Source organism: Fistularia commersonii, chromosome 7, assembly GCF_037954325.1.
Source record: "Fistularia commersonii isolate RoL2024-O1a breed Wild chromosome 7, RoL_Fcom_v1.0, whole genome shotgun sequence".
Taxonomy (NCBI): domain Eukaryota; kingdom Metazoa; phylum Chordata; class Actinopteri; order Syngnathiformes; family Fistulariidae; genus Fistularia; species Fistularia commersonii.
In genome coordinates this window covers 7,723,631-7,740,063 of record NC_141290.1, presented here as the reverse complement: position 1 = coordinate 7,740,063, position 16,433 = coordinate 7,723,631, and the positions used below count along the sequence as shown (strand labels likewise).

Sequence of the window (16,433 nt, the reverse complement as noted above, 5' to 3'; positions counted from 1 at the left end):
TCACAGACGGGAAGCTGTGAGTTCTTCCACATTCACGTCTTTATTTGACGGCTCTCCATCTGCAAGATCCCACGATGCTTGAATGACCGGGAATAGATGTCATATTTTATCACACACACACACACTCTCAAAACAGACTGTATTGTAAAGTTGTATGTTGGGCCCTTCACACACTGCTCATAGACAGGCTAGGGCAGGGGTCAGGAACCTTTTTGACTGTAAAAGCCAAATATTTCTAAATATATGTCATTGAAAGCCATATAGTATTTTAAATGAATTAGATATGTCTAACTTTTAAGGCGATCTCTGGATTTATTCGAAGTGCCGCTTTATATCTGACCGTTTCATCTATGCAATTTTATCATTGCATGTAAGACAAACCGCAGATCCAAATGCAAATTCCTTGGTCCACACAGCCTGGAATGCACGGTCATCATTGTCTTTTTTTTTTTTTTTTATTTTCGTCATCTTTTCCGTAACAAGGATAAACTAGTTTGCTATCTGATAAATTGTTTTCTTCACCTTTACAATGACCCATCTTTTTCTGACCCGAGCGACGGGTGACCCGTGAAATTTATCTTCAAATCTAATTTCTGTTTACTTTAAAATGACACAGTATGATGAAGAAATATCAAAAGTATTTTAAAAATCAGTTCCAAACTGATTTTTTTTTTCCAAATCTAAATGGTCTGGGAGCCATAGGTTTCCGACTGCTGGTCTAGGGTGTTTGTATGTTGGTACGTGATCGACTTTTAATGATTTAAGCGTGTAAAAACATTGTCGTCTACAGATTAGTCATGAAAAGTGATTGGTCTATATGGTTTAGTAATACAAAAAGCAGTGCAAATGAGAGTATTAACATTTAATTATTTCTCCTGAAGAGAATGTGATTTTTTATTAATTTTGTCTCTGCTGCACGCCAGGGTCCAAAAAAAGTTAAGCAAAAACATAAAAATCCCAATTAACTCAATTTTTTTTTTTTTTCATGACTCCTCAACACCAGTTTCAGTTAATCCACATGAAGCTCGGCTTGGCCCATTTCTTTTTCGGGATGCTCCTGGGGTCCACGGACTCGAAGGCAAGCATGGCGGAGATCGGGTCGGGCGAGTCCAGGGACCAGCGGGCGGCCAGGAGACCCATTCGAACGCAGAAATCCGTGTCTCTTCCCTGTACGATTCCCGCCATCAGGGCGCCGACCAGGCTGCGGGATCAGGGAAGAGAAGAGAATGTGCTTAAAAATGAAGGATGTGTTAGAACAGGGGTGTCAAACTCATTTTGGTCCGGGGGCCACACATGGCCTAATTTGATGTCAAGGGGGCCGAACCAGTAAAATCATTACCTAGAAGTAACACTAAGTCCAAATTTTTCCTTTGTTTTAGTTCTGAATTGATGAAATTACACCCTAAAAATATTAAAAAAGGGAAAATCTTGTCACAATGGGAAAATTTGCCACTAGAATTTAGTGGTAGCATGTATAAGGTATACTCTTTACAAGGCTATTCTGGTTGTTAAGTCAATTTTTTAATTTGCCCGTTTTTTTTCCTATCGCTTTTGTGGTTTTTATAAAATTAAGGAAAAAAAAAAGATCTTTTTAACGATGTCATCAGACGTTTGTTTTCATCAAAAAACTTTCTTTTTTTTTTTCAAAATTTGAAGCAAAAAATACATTGCAAAGTAACTTTTTCATTTTTTCCTTGCCTGTTTTTTTTTTTTTTTTTAAACCCACTGTATAAAACCCCCAGATGCAAGTGAGAAAAAAACCCGCAGGCCGCACCAACACAAAGATTTGATTTTTAGGCATGGGGCCACAAATATTGTTCCGAGGGCCACAATTGGCCCGGAGGCCGCGAGTCCGAAACCCCTGTAGTTCGAAAGTGCCATCTGAAAGTCTTTTTAAACACCTATCTCCTGCTCCGGAGACGTTCATCGTCTCGTCCGGGGCCACCGTCAGCGCTGGATAGTGAAGCGCGCAAAGCTTCCTCTCCTGCAAAGACAAATAACACTCACGCTGTGTCATAACACGGATTCTTTCAAAATAGCATTTGTCATCTTTGTGGATCTTACCCTTTTGTGTTTTCTTGGCTTCAGGTTGACGGAGCCCGACTCGTGCTCCCCGCACACCAACACGCCGTGGGCCCCCAGGGTCACCACCAAGCAGTGCAGGTGGTCCAGAAGAGGGAGCGAGAGAGCCGCCGCCAGACCCAGCATCTCATCCAGGGAGGTGGGCAGAACTGGCCAGCCACAAGCACAGCTATGATTAAGTCGCACTCATCCATACTTGAAAATGACATATGAAGGCTTAAAATTACTTAATAAAATACATGGTTTTACAGACTGGGGACTTGTAATTTTTTCCCTTTTTTTTTTTTTTTTTTTCTTTAAATTGCCATCTTTTAATAATAATACAATTATGCATTTTATTTGAAGGCACCTTTCCGGGACACCTAGCATACACACAGTTGATTTTAAGGTGATACCTCGAACAGTGTCACTCATCTGACAATGAAATATATTATTTACATAAATACAAAGCCGCTTTTCATTTTGCGTCTTCCTTCTATTAAATTTCCAAAGAAAATATAAAGGTTAAAGGTTTTTAAACACTGAACGGGACTGAGGCAGTGGCATTCGGTCACGGGGTCATCATGAAAATATAAATACAGGCGGTCCTCACTTAACGTCATACTCGGTTAACGACGACTTGGAGTTACGACGGGCTTTGCGATGATATCAAAATACGAGCGGAATGCGCTGGCAGTGGTGTATGTATTGTGCGCGCTTAACTGCACTTATAATTTGCCTATATTCATGCAAATATAAGCATTGAAGGAAAAAAAAAAAGGTAAAATAGCACGGTAAAAATGGGCAATATGCATGCAAATACTGCACGGTAGAAACAGTGTTTTGCTTCACGACAGATCCCTCTGGTATGGAACCCCATCCTGAAGTGAAATAATCCTTTTCTTCTCCTTTCGGTTTTTCTTTACAGGAGTCGCCACAGCGAATCAACCTTCTCCATCTAACCCTGTTCTCTGTATCCTCCTCACACACAACAAATACCTTCATATCATCTCTCACTACGTTTATAAATCTTCTCTTTGGTCTTCTTTAGACCTCCTGCCTGGCAGCTCCAATTCCAGCATCCGTCTACCAATATATTCACTATCCCTCCTCTGTCCATGACCCGACCATCTCAGTCTGGCTTCTCTGACCTTCTCTCCAAAACATCTAACATGTGCTGTTCCTCTGATAGACTCATTCCTGATCCTATCCATCCTGGTCACTCCCAAAGAGAACCTCAACATCTCCATCTCTGCGACCTCCAGTTCTGCCTCCAGTCTTTTCGTCATTGCTACTGTTTCTAGTCCATAAAGCATCGCCGGTCTCGCCACTGTCTCCTTCACCTTTCCTTCCATTCTGGCAGATAGTCTTCCATCTCTTCGTACCCCTGACACCTTTCTGCACCCATTCCAACCTGCTTCAACCTGTCTCTTTTCCACACTCTCCGTTGCTCCGGACTGTTGACCCCAAGTACCGGATATCCTCCAACCGGGTATATATGGGCGATCCGGGATGTTCAAGTTCAGTTGTTGTTTGTTGGTGTTTCAAATTAAAGCATCAAACTCCTCTACGCCTCCGCCGTTATTTAATCGTTGAAACCCCACAGCCTCACCGTTCCACTCGGGTTCCTCTCATTCTCACATACTTACTCGGTCTTGCTGCGTCTAACCTTCGTTCCTCTCCTTTCCAGAGCATACCTCCACCTCTCAAGATTTTCCTCAACCTGCTCTCTGCTCTCACTACAGATCACAATGTCATCAGCAAACATCATGGTCCGTTGAGATCCCTGTCTAACCTCATCTGTCAGCCTGTCCATCACCGCTGCAAACAAGAAGGGGCTCACAGCTGATATTAATTTGTCCACTGATCTGTTATAAATGTATTTTACTTCCAATCATTTTTTACCATTTTCTTCAACAAAAATCGCTGAATTTTTGCATTTCCTGATCAAATCCAGGGGAGCAAGCCTAACAACACCTCTGCGCACGCCGTCCGTTATAAACTGAGCTGTGTTTCTCCCCATATCATCCATATAATGTTGTAGAAAGATTTGTGATATCATTACGCATGCGTTGACCTTCTACAGCCTGTGTAATGGCTTTCATTGAAGTGTGCGACAGAATTATTCTCGCTGATCGGACAATAAACCGGAGCGAAGTCACCGTGAGGCAGACAGTGCTGTGGCTCACCTGACGGGGGCGCACACAAGCCGATAGCTGCTTGTTGTCGCCATCCTTTTATAAGCGATATAGAATAAAATAAACATGATACTTGAAATAAAAAGGATGACTTTTACAAGATAGCTTTTCATGGACTTTGTATACAAGCAAAATAACACAAATGGTTTTGATTTTTATATCAAAGGGATGAGACTAAATCAAAAAGGTTTTGGGAAAAAAAAATCCTCCTGATGAGCGACCTATATTAAAATTGATTAAAACACCGGGATTTAATTTTTTTTTTTAAAAAAACAACTAAAAGTTTAAAAAAAAATTTGTAAGAGATACTCTCTGGAGTCCTTACAAATAGTAAAAGCGCCTCAGCAGCTGAGGTCACGTTATCGTAACGTGACCTGGGCCGCAGTTTACCTTCTGGTGTTTTGTAGCCCAGGGTTTTGTTCATGGCACGTAGCTCAGCCAGGTTTGGTGAAGCGTAGGATAGTGACTTCCAGGCGTCCGACTGGAAAGGCTTGCAGGCCTTGTCTGCATCTGTGGGCTCGTACCAGACTGCGGCACGCAGGGACACGTGTGAGCGACGGTCAACTTATCGTTCGGGACTTATCTCAGCACCCCGGACGCCTCACCGTTGATGTTGTGCTTCTTGGCCAAAAGGCAGACGTAGCTGATGGTGGAAACAGGGATGTTCCCATCCAGACACACAAGAGTGGCTGCCGAGAGCTGCCTCTCAAACTTGGACACCTGGACGAAGGGATGTAAAGACCGTAAATAAATAGATTTTATTTCTATAACAATATGTTCTTCTTCGGAGTCACCTGGAAGGCAAGTATCGCTGCAGATACTTGCTTATTATTTCATTTAATTTATTTGTCCTTTAGTATGATAAATGGACTGGTCCTGTGCGTTTGTTGGTGCTGGTCGTGGAGAAACACAGAGGAAAGTGGTGCAGCAAAAAAACAGATCTTCCAGGTCAGGGGTGTCAAACTAAAATACACAGTGGACCAAAATTTATAACTGGTACTAGCAAAGCATATAAATTATTGGCAATAAAACAACATGAATCATCAAATAAATGATATGAAATTAAATTAAAAAAAACATTTCTAATGCCTATTTGCAACTTTCCCAGAGAAATTTAATTTTTACAGGCAAATAACAGCCAAAGAAAATTTCCCTACAAGGAAAAGTAAAATTCTGTAGTAGCAAGAGCTTGTAAATGATGTGCCAACGCACTAATAGTGCATTGTGGGAATGGTAGTACTATGGTGGTGCGCACAATATAATGGCGGTACAGCTCTAGTCGTAACTAGATATTATACGGGCAAAAGACAATTCTTTCATGGGCTAGATGTGGCCCTCGGGTGAATGTCTTCCCAAGAGTCGTGAACTGAGGCATGGAAACCAAGACTCCTCCATGTGATTGGACGACATGTGAACCCGCATATGTTGGTGGATGTCAGACCAGATGCATCAAAAGGACTTGAATTCTGCTCGAAGAGCTCACTGAAGTTCAGCCACTGAAGTTTAGCCTTTCTGGAGTCGGCGCCTGTGTTGGTGATTCATGATATTGTGATATTTTGTCACTGGACTTGTGTGTTGGTGAGCAGTTGAGTCAATGCATGGCTCACTCGTGAGGACCATACACCGCACCTCTATGGGTGGCCACCTCAAGTGAAAAGGCGTGCACACCCGGCACAGGAGCACGGATTTATCCAGCTAACCACGGTCAAATACTGCAATACACGGTCAATCACTGACCAATACTGCAACTCATGACACCACCTCAGAACACTGATGGAATATGATGCTCTCCATGAACCTTTACAGGAATGCAACGACTTACATAAAGCTCTGATATTTGCTGGTGTATATCCATGTCGCCCAGGCCCAAACTCAGCTCGCCGCTCTCGTTGATCACGGCGCAGTAGGTCGCCGTTCGGTGCTCTTCCAGTCTCGCGATGCCGCTCGTGTTCTGACGCCGGAAAGAAAGAAAGAAGCGCTTTTTCTTCGTCACGATCGGTTCTCAAACGTCGCGCCCCGTGAACTTTGACCTCCGCCTCGACCCGTGGTGGATGAACCCCGGTGTGTAAATAACATTCGCACAATCGCACGGACAAACAGTGACATCTGAGGGTGGCGGGCGCTTGTTAATGTTCACCTACCATGTGCGCGCAGTATTTGAACACGGCCACGCTGTGCAGATCGGCGCCGGTGGCTGAGATCAGCAGGGTGCCGAGATTCAGGCGACTCAGCGTGTCTTATGGGGAAAATAAAGAACACGAGTTTTGGCACTCTGGTGAAAAAAATACAAAGTGGGGCAGTCGTTGAAGGGTAAAACCTCACCGGCTATGTTGCGTCCGACGCCGCCCACCGACAAACACACACTCCCCGGGTTGGTCTGGCCGTGCTGAAAACGATAAAATGTGTCTTTGTCAACTTTAAAGAATGATAAAGACAGATCCGCGGACATGAGTTGAAACCTACTTGGAGGGTTTGAGTTTTCCCTTTGGCAATGAAATCCACATTTATCCCCCCGATGACAACCTGAGAGATAACGGGATAGCATGTTTAGGTATTATTGCGTTTAAGAAAATTACAGATTTATGCATCGGTCGCACTCACAATATCCGCCTCGGCTTTCTTTCCGGGATGAGCAGTGGTCCCGGCCGGTTTCTTCGGCATCACCTTGGACAGCTCGCAGGCAATCCGACTGCCGATCTTGGCGTTGTTACAAACCAGAGCAATGTCTAAGAGGTCAAGGAGCCTGTGCCTGTGCGGTGTTGTGACACTGAAACAAGGAGGAGCTTCAGGACCATGTTTTAGATTTATAGCAGCATCACATCATAGCAGCTGGCAACATCAAAACAATAAGAAAATGTTAATACAAAAATTCAATACAAAAAAATAAATAGAATTGTACAAATATATGTTATTTAAAATGATTTAATAATATTAATATAATAAATCAGTCATTAATTTTACATCATTGTCATCATTTAATATTGAAACCTATTCAAAGTTCTTTAATTATGTTAAAATTCTTTTTTTTTTTCATTTTCTAAATTTCGTTACAAGTGTCAAAACAGGATCCCGCAAACCACATGCTAACATGCTAATTCAAACACGGCTGCGCGTTTGGAGTTCGATATCTCGGAAAATGCGGAATGACTTAGGGTTCGGCTGTTCGTGCACGGTCTCGTGAAGCCTCGCATGCTTTCGGATGACGGTCTCCAAAAGGATACTGGCCTGGAGGGACGCTCCTTTGGTCAGCTCGTTGACCTTCTCCAGAAGGAAGGGTGTGATGTCCTTCCCCTTGATGCCTCGGGCTCTGAGAAACGGAGGACACACAGGCTGGAGCTGGTAGGCGACACGCTCGGCTAGAAGAACCAGAGGGATGTTTCCAACCCCCGTCCCCCGCACCTTGCTTCGGTCACCGCGTCCTGGATCGCGTCTTCGATCTGCCCTCCCGCTGCTGCGTGCTCCTCTGGGATGGGCACCGCCAACAACACGCCACCTTTGACGCCCAGGGACAGACAGCTTCCTGAGGGAGGACAAATGTTCACACAACCGATGTTTTTCCAAGTACCCGACTGTGTCTTTAGGACTCAAGAAGCGTTGAATAAAGGTCGACGTACTGATGAGCTGAGCGGCCTCCTGAGGATTGCGCACCTGGTGGGGGGAGGTGAATCCGCTCTGTGCCGAGAAGAACGCCGGGAAGTTCTTGTGCGTGGCCCCGTACGTGGCCACGCACACCCCCTGAGTCTCCTTGGAGGAAGGAAATCCGGTGTAGATAACGCATAATTCATCGTTTATTCTGAAATGTCGATTTTCTCACAAGGAACTCCAGAGTGCGACCGATGTCCAGGATGGACTTGACCCCGGCAGACACCACGGCGATGGGAGTCCGGCCCAGCTCCGTCAGGTCAGAGCTGATATCCAAGCCTGCGTGGGGGAACGTTTGTTCAGCTCAGGAGCGAAAGGTTCTCCTCGACGATGCAGAAGACAGCGATGCCGAGAGCGTACTGTTCTCTCCGTCCCGGTGAACTCCTCCGATGCCTCCCGTGACGAACACCGGTATGCCGAGCCTGTGCGCCGCCACCATAGTTGCCGACACCGTCGTCCCCCCGGATAGCCCCTGGGGAAAACGCGCACGCTCCCTTTGTAAGATCTACCTATCTCAACTTTGAGAGATATGCGTGCTCCGGCCTCACTTTGCTGAGAACGTATGGAAGATCAGCACGGGACACTTTGAGCGCAGAGCTGCAGCCGGCCAGCTGCTCCAGCTCCTCCGCGGATAGACCGACATGAACTTTACCCCTGATTACCGCCACCGTGGCCGGGGTGGCGCTTTCGGCTCTCACAATGGCCTCCACCTCCTTGGCTGTGCTGCAATAACACGGACATATGGATCAGCGATTCAAACACCCGTACCGGTGTAGGTGTTTTCGAGGAGAAGCCGGGCCACCTTAGGTTTTGCGGAAAGGGCATGCCGTGGGTGATGATGGTGCTCTCCAGCGCCACCACGGGTCTGTTCTCCGCCAGCGCCTGCGAGACGGACGGGTGGACTCTGAAGAGTCCGTCTGCGAGAAGAGCCATCGGCAATAATCCTTATTTCACAGAGGTTCTATATAATTTGTCATGTTGTCTCGAACAAACAGTTTTTTTTTTTACCATTTTGAAATGTTGCGATTCCTCTTCTCAAAAGGGCTGCTGAGGTTCTCTTCAACATCCTTCTAAGGGAATTTCAAAAGCAGGGCAAAAAATTAACCTCTAGAAGAAATTATGCAACTCAAATGTTTATGCATGCTTAGATTTTCCCCTTTTATCCATTTGCATGACAATCCGGGCTCAAGCATCAACATCTGTATCTGTTAGTGTGAATGTCATTTAAAGCTCTATTCTGTGTATTTGTGTTTTGTGATGAACATGTTGATCGTTTAAATGTTATTTACATTGTTCATGTAAAAGCTCAGCTAAGAGCAGGAGCTGAACAGCTATAAAGCTCTGTAAAAAGGACATGGGCTGCATTCTTTGTAATGAAACTACATAAAACTGTATTATTGTATTCAACAAAAATAAACTTTTATTTGATTTGGCTTTCCTTCACTCAAGGAGCCTGATTGGATTATTCACTGACACAGATGCAGTTCAAAGTCACAGGTACAAAAATAAATAAATTAAATATAATGAAACTAAAACTAATATGATAGTGTAGTTTTGCCCCATTTCTGAGCAATTAGACTGGGGAGAGAAACATAAGGACTCCTTTCAGAAAACGTATTATTTTGCAATAAAGGAAAATGAAGAAGGCAAGTTAAATTGCAATTGTAGTGAGGAAAAACACATTACCAGTACATTTGATTCTCCAGTTTATTGTTATTACTATAATGACAATAATGATAATAGTACAGCTAACACTAACACTAGTACTACTAATGATAATACATTAACATTAATTCAGTTATTCATTATCTATACCGCCTATCCTTGCTGGGGTACCGGAGTCTATCTCAGCTGTCATTGTGGCAGGTAACACAAAGAGAGAGCAAAACATTCATCCTCCATTCGCCAAAATATAGAGCCATGCAAGCATTCATCCCCTCATTTAGATGTCACATAGAAACATGTAACCTAAAACGCTGAAATGAAAGGTGCCCCCAGCTGCATCCAAACACTTCTCCAGAGGCGCTTTCGGTTTTCCCTGCTTGTGTTATTTGGGGTGAATCCCCATGACCTCCCACTCTCTCCAAACTCAAAGTCCATCACAAGAATGCCATCCATTCATTTGTGAAGAACTGTCACACTCCCGGGGCGAAGAACTCCGAAAAGCCATTTCACTGCTACTTTTTAGCACAAACAAGTCGACATCCTCCATAACCTGCGCCGTCAAGGTACCCGTCATCCCGCTGGAATAAGTTGATCGTATTATCCAGTTTTACAGCCCATAATAAGCGATGAGGAGAATCTGGTGCTTACCTTCAGCGCGGTCTGCAGCAGACCAATGACAGACTTTGCCCTGGGAGTTGAACTTTGACCCGAAGTTATTTGCACAGCCGACAAGCATCACTCAGGTCCCTGCGGGTCAAACGCTGGAATCAGCAGGTCTGTCGGCCGTCAGATATGAACTGCTCTCCTCAGCTCTAGGCTTGCTGGGAGTTTTCTGGAGTCCCTTGGAGGCACATGAAGAGAAAACACCATGCCACAATGGCGGTGCATTCAAAAGCATGGTGTCAATTAGAGGCACTATACCCATTAGAATCTAATGGGTATAGTGCCTAAAATATGGTGGTTATAATATAATTATGTTATTAGAATGGAAAAAGTAACATTAATGATTAGATATTACTTTTTCCATTCTAATATTTGTCAAACCACCTCATCTGCACCAGACGTACAGCTTGATATCTGCATATCTGGTGACCTCCATCCAGTGTTGTTTCTACCACACACACTTTTTAAGTATCTTCTGCATTGGTGTCTGAAGAGGAGCACCGCTAGGATAGACGATCCATTGTGTCGCTTGCATCGACTAAAGGGTTTTGCATACACTTTGTGCAGACTGCGGGTTCGGGCCGCCTGGCTGCAGAGGCTTGGCGGCAGAACTTCGAGAGACGACCCGGAGGCTTTAGCCTCCCCGACTTCTCTTATGGAAGTGACTTAGCATGCTAGCGTTAGCTTACAGGCGACCAGCGCAGCCCACAGGTCCAGCAGCAAAATCATCCGAGGGTCGATCAGTGGGCCCCATTTCCGAACTTACCGCTTCCCTTTTACCTTTCTGAACTTGTATGAACTTTGACCGGAATTCCGGAGGGAGGCAGGCTGCCGAGAGAGCAGGCGGAGCCGGACAGGAGAAGCCTCCAGTCAAGGGCCGCTGCGCCCAAGCGGCTCTTCGCTGATTGGATAAGCCATCTATCAATCATCTACTGGTCCCGAGAAGAGAACGTGTTCGGTGCTGTGATTGGTCAAAGCTCACACCATCCGCCAATCGCTGCCCGGCTTGAATCTATCTATCTATCTATCTATCTATCTATCTATCTATCTATCTATCTATCTATCTATCTATCTATCTATGATTTTCTTTTTTTTTTTTTTCTGAAGGGCCCTTAAAGGTTGAACGTTTTGGTCCAGAAGGAGCTTTTGTATGATGTGTTATTTAATCTTAAGAAGGTGAAAATAACCTTAACCCAAATTTAGGAGTTCGCTGTGAAATATAAGGAATAAACATTTTTTTCATAATTGATAAAGGGGGACTGGCGTCATCTGTGGAAAGGGTTGTGAATGGGTGAATGATGTGTCCTCTGATTTTGATATGTCCTGACATGTTTTATAATCGACTTTATTAGTCCGTTTTGAATTTGTCTCTTCCTGACCAGCACCGAAGCAAAGCACATCTTTCGGTTAGGACTGAAATTTTCTGCTTTAAAAGCTACAGGTCTGACCCGGATTGACTCTGAATAAAGTTAATTTTTCATCAGCTTGGTGAAAGAAGGACAAAGGGTGGTCAATATTTAATATAAACTTCATAAATTAACCCGTCGGATGAAATCTTACAGGAAAGCCCTCAAACACCGTCTACCAAACTAATATGCTTAGAACCAGAAATGTTCATGTCGTGCACGTAATCAGAGAGTGTAAATTGAAATGAAGGAAGACCCATATGGGTGTTTTATTGATGACATCAGATATGCAGACGACACAGTTGCCAACAAAGTAGTGACAGAAAGCGAGCAGATGGGACCCTGCGCTGGAGGAAAACTCAGCGGAAGCATCTTCACGAATGTAACATTGAAATTCATCGGGAGAAACCTAAGCAAGCTGATTGGTTCAACTATCTAAGAGGCTCAATCTTATCTGAAGAAAATCACCGCTGGTACAAGATACATCTGGATGTGAAGCCATGTTGGGGATTGCTTGAAGAAGCCACAACAACAAATAGCACAGTGGGACAGAGAGCCGGGAGTCATCGGATACTCTTGCAGAGGATCCATAACCAGCAGCTCGAGTTGGGGTCGGAAGGACTTGGAAGTTTGGTCCTTTCTGAGAAGCTTCAGGGGAAAAGGAGACAGAGGGTACCGAACAACAACACACATCCAAAGAAGGATCCGTGGTGGCCAGGTCTCTAGAAGTAGCTCTTGCAGACTTGAAGGGACTTGAGGTGGTTTGGATACATGAGATCTGGAGCTGCCTAAACCTCAGAGTCTGAATTTTGCAGCAACACTTCGTCAAACCAGCGTGGACGCTCCCGCTGGTGGACCCTGAAAGCCTCTATGGCGTCCCGTAAAGCTCTACCCGTTGGGCAGCGGTGATACTCGTTCTCTGCGAGTCCTTCAATGTGGACGACTTTGCCCGGCTCCTGTTTCTCAGCATCTAAAATTCTGAAAATCAGCTCCTCGAACTGTTTCATGAGCTTGTATCGAACTGTGATATGGAACGGAAAGGGAATGTCCTCCTCGGAGCAAACGTCTTCAAAATAAGCAACTATGTAGTTCTGGTATGAAGCGTATCGGACGAAACAGGGCACGATCAGGCTGAGAGCTGGAGTGAGAGTGTCTCCCATTGGTGAAAGAACGTCTTCTCGGAGGACGACCCTCCTATCGCCGCACATTGCTTTCCATTTTGCCTGGACGCCCCGTGAGCACAGGACAAGTATCTTATCCGAGGAGCTTTCCATTCGCTCTCGGTGCCAGTCGAGCCACTGGACGCTGCCCAAAACTCCCAGTCTATGAAAGTCCAGCAGATCCAGGACTGCTTCGACCCCGCATTTGGCCCCCAAGAAGGCACACAGCTTGAGAACGATGTTCCTGTACAGATAGTGGTCGTGGGAGTAGACCACGAGCACTCTCCTTCTGCGTTGCACCTGGAAACCCTGGAGTTGTTCACCAGCAGCGGGCGGGGGCGAGTTCAAGGGGTCTGAGTGACAGGATGAAGTCTCAGTTGTCATCCATGCCAAGATTTCTTCTATGTGCAAGCCATTTCTTGAAGAAGAAGGCATACCCTGACGCGATGATCTCCACAGCAGATACGCCAAGCAGGCAGCGGCCAAGACCAGCAGGACGGCCCCCTTTATGATCGGAGAACGCTGTGGGATCTCTTCAAAAAGAAGGACAATACATTGTGGAATTTGTTTCGCTGAATTCATTTTGAGCAACATCAGATCTTCTGGGACCTTCAGGTTTTGAATCTGGACGTTGACGTCCGTGCTGGAGTGAACCATCCGGTCGACTGCACTTTATACTCACGAGGACAGCAGTCCACCGTTATTTTCTTCACGCGCCAACAGTCGTTCTTGGCGTTTAAGAAAAAAGGCTTGATCTTGGAATAGAGCAGATGAAGGTGAGATTGACATGCCTCGGTGAAGAGAGATGATCGACGGTGAGACTCACCTTCAACACCATCTTGCACGTTGAAAGGCCAAGTAAATCTAGTCGAAAGGTCACGTTCAGAGATGTTCTGTTCTCCTGCTTTGGATGGTGGATAGGAACGTGATAAATGACAGGCAGGCGGTGAATTCTCGGCGGGCCCGGGACCATAATCACCTTCGACACGTTCTTCGACAAGGAGACGGCGTCGCTCTGGATGGAGACTTGGTATCTGTCCGAATACTCGGCCGCTTGGAAGCCCAGGATAACATGCAGCACGTGGTTCTCACCGAGAAGCACGGTAGCGCTGGCCCGGGGGTCCCACTGGCCTCCTGTAAGATCCAGAAGCTTCATAAAATGAGGGCTCAATGCACCCGAGATGCGAAGGAGATCAAAAAAATACCACCTTCTAGACGCATTTCCGTTCGACTCATTTCGCCCTGGATTCTGCTGTTGTCACATCCTGTCAAACAGATACAGATCAGGTCAGAAGGTTTCAGAGGTTCACTCCTGGCCTGATTCAAGAACCCTGTGAACACTGACGCTCTTATCGATCTTTCAGAATGGAAAACGTAAATCAACCGCCAACAACTGGAGCACAGAATGTTCTCAGCCGGACTTTTCATTCTGGATTATCTCGACCGAAGAACTCACCAGGGATCGTAATCCGCGTTTCGGCCCGGTAATCCCCGACGTCCGGCTCCGGCAGGTTAAAGAGCTCCAGGGTGTACGTGCGTCCGGCCTCCACGACTATCCCACCCAACTGGAACATCCACTGAGGGAAAACAAAGGCCCGGAAATAGCAAGAGTTGGTTCTTCTGGCTTGTCTTTCCTAAGGCAGAGCCGGACAGCGCCTCTTACCTTCTCAAACTCGGGGTTTAGCTGCTGGCTGATATTATAAATGAACCGAATGCAGATGCTTTCATTCGTGCTTTCGTCCACGATATTGATCTGGGAACCCCGTAGCATCAGTACACCTGCTGCAGAAACGGAGAACATCTCAAGTAATCAGCTCTCGGCCGGCGTTCACAACATCGTCAATACATTTTCTTACAGGTAAGTTAAATGCAACTCACCGTCAGACTTCAGTCTCCACGTGATGTTCAAAACCAGAACGAGGCCCTGGCCGTCCGTCGCTACATCCATGTGGGGGGCCTGCAACTCGGGGCCGGTCGGAGCCAGATGTCGGGGCACAACCACGGGCTCTCTGGAGCAGTTATCTAAGTGGCGGTAGGATGTATTTACAGCATATTATGAACCTTTAAAAACAGCTCAAGCATTGCAGGTGGATCAATACAAGGTTCTGGTGATGTCCAGCAGGACAGTGCCTGGTGATGACACGTCTCACGCTGATGCGGGGCTTCACAAGAAAGTTGGACACTTGCCGAGTTTGCAGTGATCCAGGCCCTGGGAAAACAAACACCGATCGGTTTTGGGACACAAGCAGCGGGAAACTCAGCAGAACTGCTCTTCGATTTGAGCGCGGGACTCTGAAAATGACCGACTCCTCACCGGTTGGCCGCAGTTGAGACTCTGATCCAGGACGCGAAGAGAAGATGAAATTGAGAATCTGGCAAAAAGACAGAAATAGAGGAGCCGGAGTGGAGCCATGCCGCTGAGGCTGGAACAGGTCTACTCGTCTTGACGACTCCGGCACAATCTGATGTCACCCGTGGGGAATTGATTACGTGACCGAGTGAGCAGACAGGAAGGAAGCTTCTGTGGTCTCCAGCTTCCTCATGCAGATCATTGTATGGAATGGAGATCGAACTCATCAAGGTTGCACATCTTCTGTGTGAGAAAGAAGCTACTCTTCTCCAAAAATCCGAACCCCATTCGCTGTATCCTCTTTTTCCACACCTACCAAGTTCCCGTCCTCTTTCCCACCATCCATAAATCTTCTAGTATGCCCGGCAGCTCCAACCTCAGCAGTCCCTCAACCCAGATCTTCACCATCCCTCCTCTGTACGTGACCAAACCATGATCTTAAGAACATGTGCTCCAATGAAATGTGCTCTCTTCTCCAAAGAGAGCCTTCATCTCTTCTACTTCAATGCCACCGTCTCTAATGCACACAGTGTTGCTGGTCTCAGAACTGTCTTGTATGTCTTTCCCTTCATTTCCCTTCATAATGACCTTATAAAGACCACATTTAGACACTGGGGGGCGGCAGAGACTGCCAGCAAACATGGAAGGTACATGTCTGACATGGATTTCCATGGACTGTGTTGGACAGAAAACAAAATGTTGCTGATAGAGGACTGAGCTGTGGACCTTTGCATGACCTTCTGGCAACGTCAACAAACGGGTAGCTCTTGAGTTCGGAGGACCAACTGGAAGCCTCGGATTCAACTTTCAGTGAGACACCTGTCCTCCCTAAAGATGGTATTGCTTTAGATGGTGTGGCCAAAATCACATATGCCCCTGGAGTGAAGGCTCAGGTCAGTGGTCCAAAGGCCTGTGGCGGCCTAAGACGCTTTACTCTGTAGACAACATCCGGTTAGATCCCGCGAGCAGCATGGCTGGTGTTTGTCCTGGACGTCTGACAGACGACAACCATTAACAAGAAGTGTCAGTTATTCCGTCACACATTGATGGGAAATCCTGACACATCGGAAGTGCTCCTTCTCGGCCAATCACTCACTCAAGTCGATGGGTTACAGATTTCTCAAAGCGCCATTGTGATCAACATTGTTGTTTTTTTAAACGACAGGCTCACTTTAAATCACTTTAAATGTGCGTGTAAGGGTGGTGTGGTGCTTATCACTCCGGCTTTGGACCCACTGGATGCCTTTAGGTCGAGGCGGCACGTTGCTGCCCAGGTTCTCTCCGGGTC

At 46.0% G+C, this 16,433-nt stretch overlaps 2 protein-coding genes across 2 annotated transcripts; both read right to left on the bottom strand.

The window, feature by feature from the left end:
- Window positions 1-830: 830 nt before the first annotated feature.
- On the bottom strand, window positions 831-11,049 carry LOC147232569 (uncharacterized). Its single transcript, XM_086148804.1, has 20 exons — window positions 10,996-11,049; window positions 10,215-10,313; window positions 8,910-8,971; window positions 8,704-8,818; window positions 8,450-8,624; window positions 8,262-8,373; window positions 8,074-8,180; window positions 7,874-8,003; window positions 7,659-7,779; window positions 7,481-7,566; window positions 6,861-6,985; window positions 6,723-6,782; window positions 6,582-6,645; window positions 6,401-6,495; window positions 6,082-6,210; window positions 4,865-4,979; window positions 4,650-4,787; window positions 2,065-2,231; window positions 1,902-1,984; window positions 831-1,201 (listed from the first exon to the last, which is right to left on the bottom strand). Exons 3-20 carry the CDS (start codon window positions 8,965-8,967, stop codon window positions 1,006-1,008), a joined length of 2,076 nt encoding a protein of 691 aa, XP_086004930.1. The 5' UTR covers window positions 8,968-8,971; window positions 10,215-10,313; window positions 10,996-11,049; the 3' UTR covers window positions 831-1,005.
- Window positions 11,050-12,126: 1,077 nt separating this feature from the next.
- On the bottom strand, window positions 12,127-15,347 carry LOC147232568 (interleukin-17 receptor A). The gene is made up of 12 exons (XM_086148934.1): window positions 15,286-15,347; window positions 15,110-15,167; window positions 14,983-15,004; window positions 14,674-14,817; window positions 14,459-14,577; window positions 14,252-14,372; window positions 14,004-14,060; window positions 13,775-13,929; window positions 13,622-13,699; window positions 13,478-13,550; window positions 13,233-13,328; window positions 12,127-13,148 (listed from the first exon to the last, which is right to left on the bottom strand). The coding sequence occupies exons 1-12, from the start codon at window positions 15,345-15,347 to the stop codon at window positions 12,424-12,426; spliced, it is 1,710 nt and encodes a 569-aa protein (XP_086005060.1). The 3' UTR covers window positions 12,127-12,423.
- Between the last annotated feature and the right edge of the window lie 1,086 nt (window positions 15,348-16,433).

What these genes read in the sequence shown, in the direction of transcription:
- LOC147232569 (XM_086148804.1), bottom strand. Translation starts at nt 8,967, where the DNA reads ATGTTGAAGAGAACCTCAGCAGCCCTTTTGAGAAGAGGAATCGCAACA. An exon ending in TTCCATACGTTCTCAGCAAA is followed by an intron (nt 8,374 to 8,449) that starts GTGAGGCCGGAG and finishes CGTTTTCCCCAG; the next exon opens with GGGCTATCCGGGGGGACGAC. An exon ending in GGGCTACAAAACACCAGAAG is followed by an intron (nt 2,232 to 4,649) that starts GTAAACTGCGGC and finishes GTGGCTGGCCAG; the next exon opens with TTCTGCCCACCTCCCTGGAT.
- LOC147232568 (XM_086148934.1), bottom strand. Translation starts at nt 15,347, where the DNA reads ATGATCTGCATGAGGAAGCTGGAGACCACAGAAGCTTCCTTCCTGTCT. An exon ending in GTGGAGACTGAAGTCTGACG is followed by an intron (nt 14,578 to 14,673) that starts GTGAGTTGCATT and finishes CCGTTTCTGCAG; the next exon opens with CAGGTGTACTGATGCTACGG. An exon ending in AACGGTGGACTGCTGTCCTC is followed by an intron (nt 13,329 to 13,477) that starts GTGAGTATAAAG and finishes TTCTTTTTGAAG; the next exon opens with AGATCCCACAGCGTTCTCCG.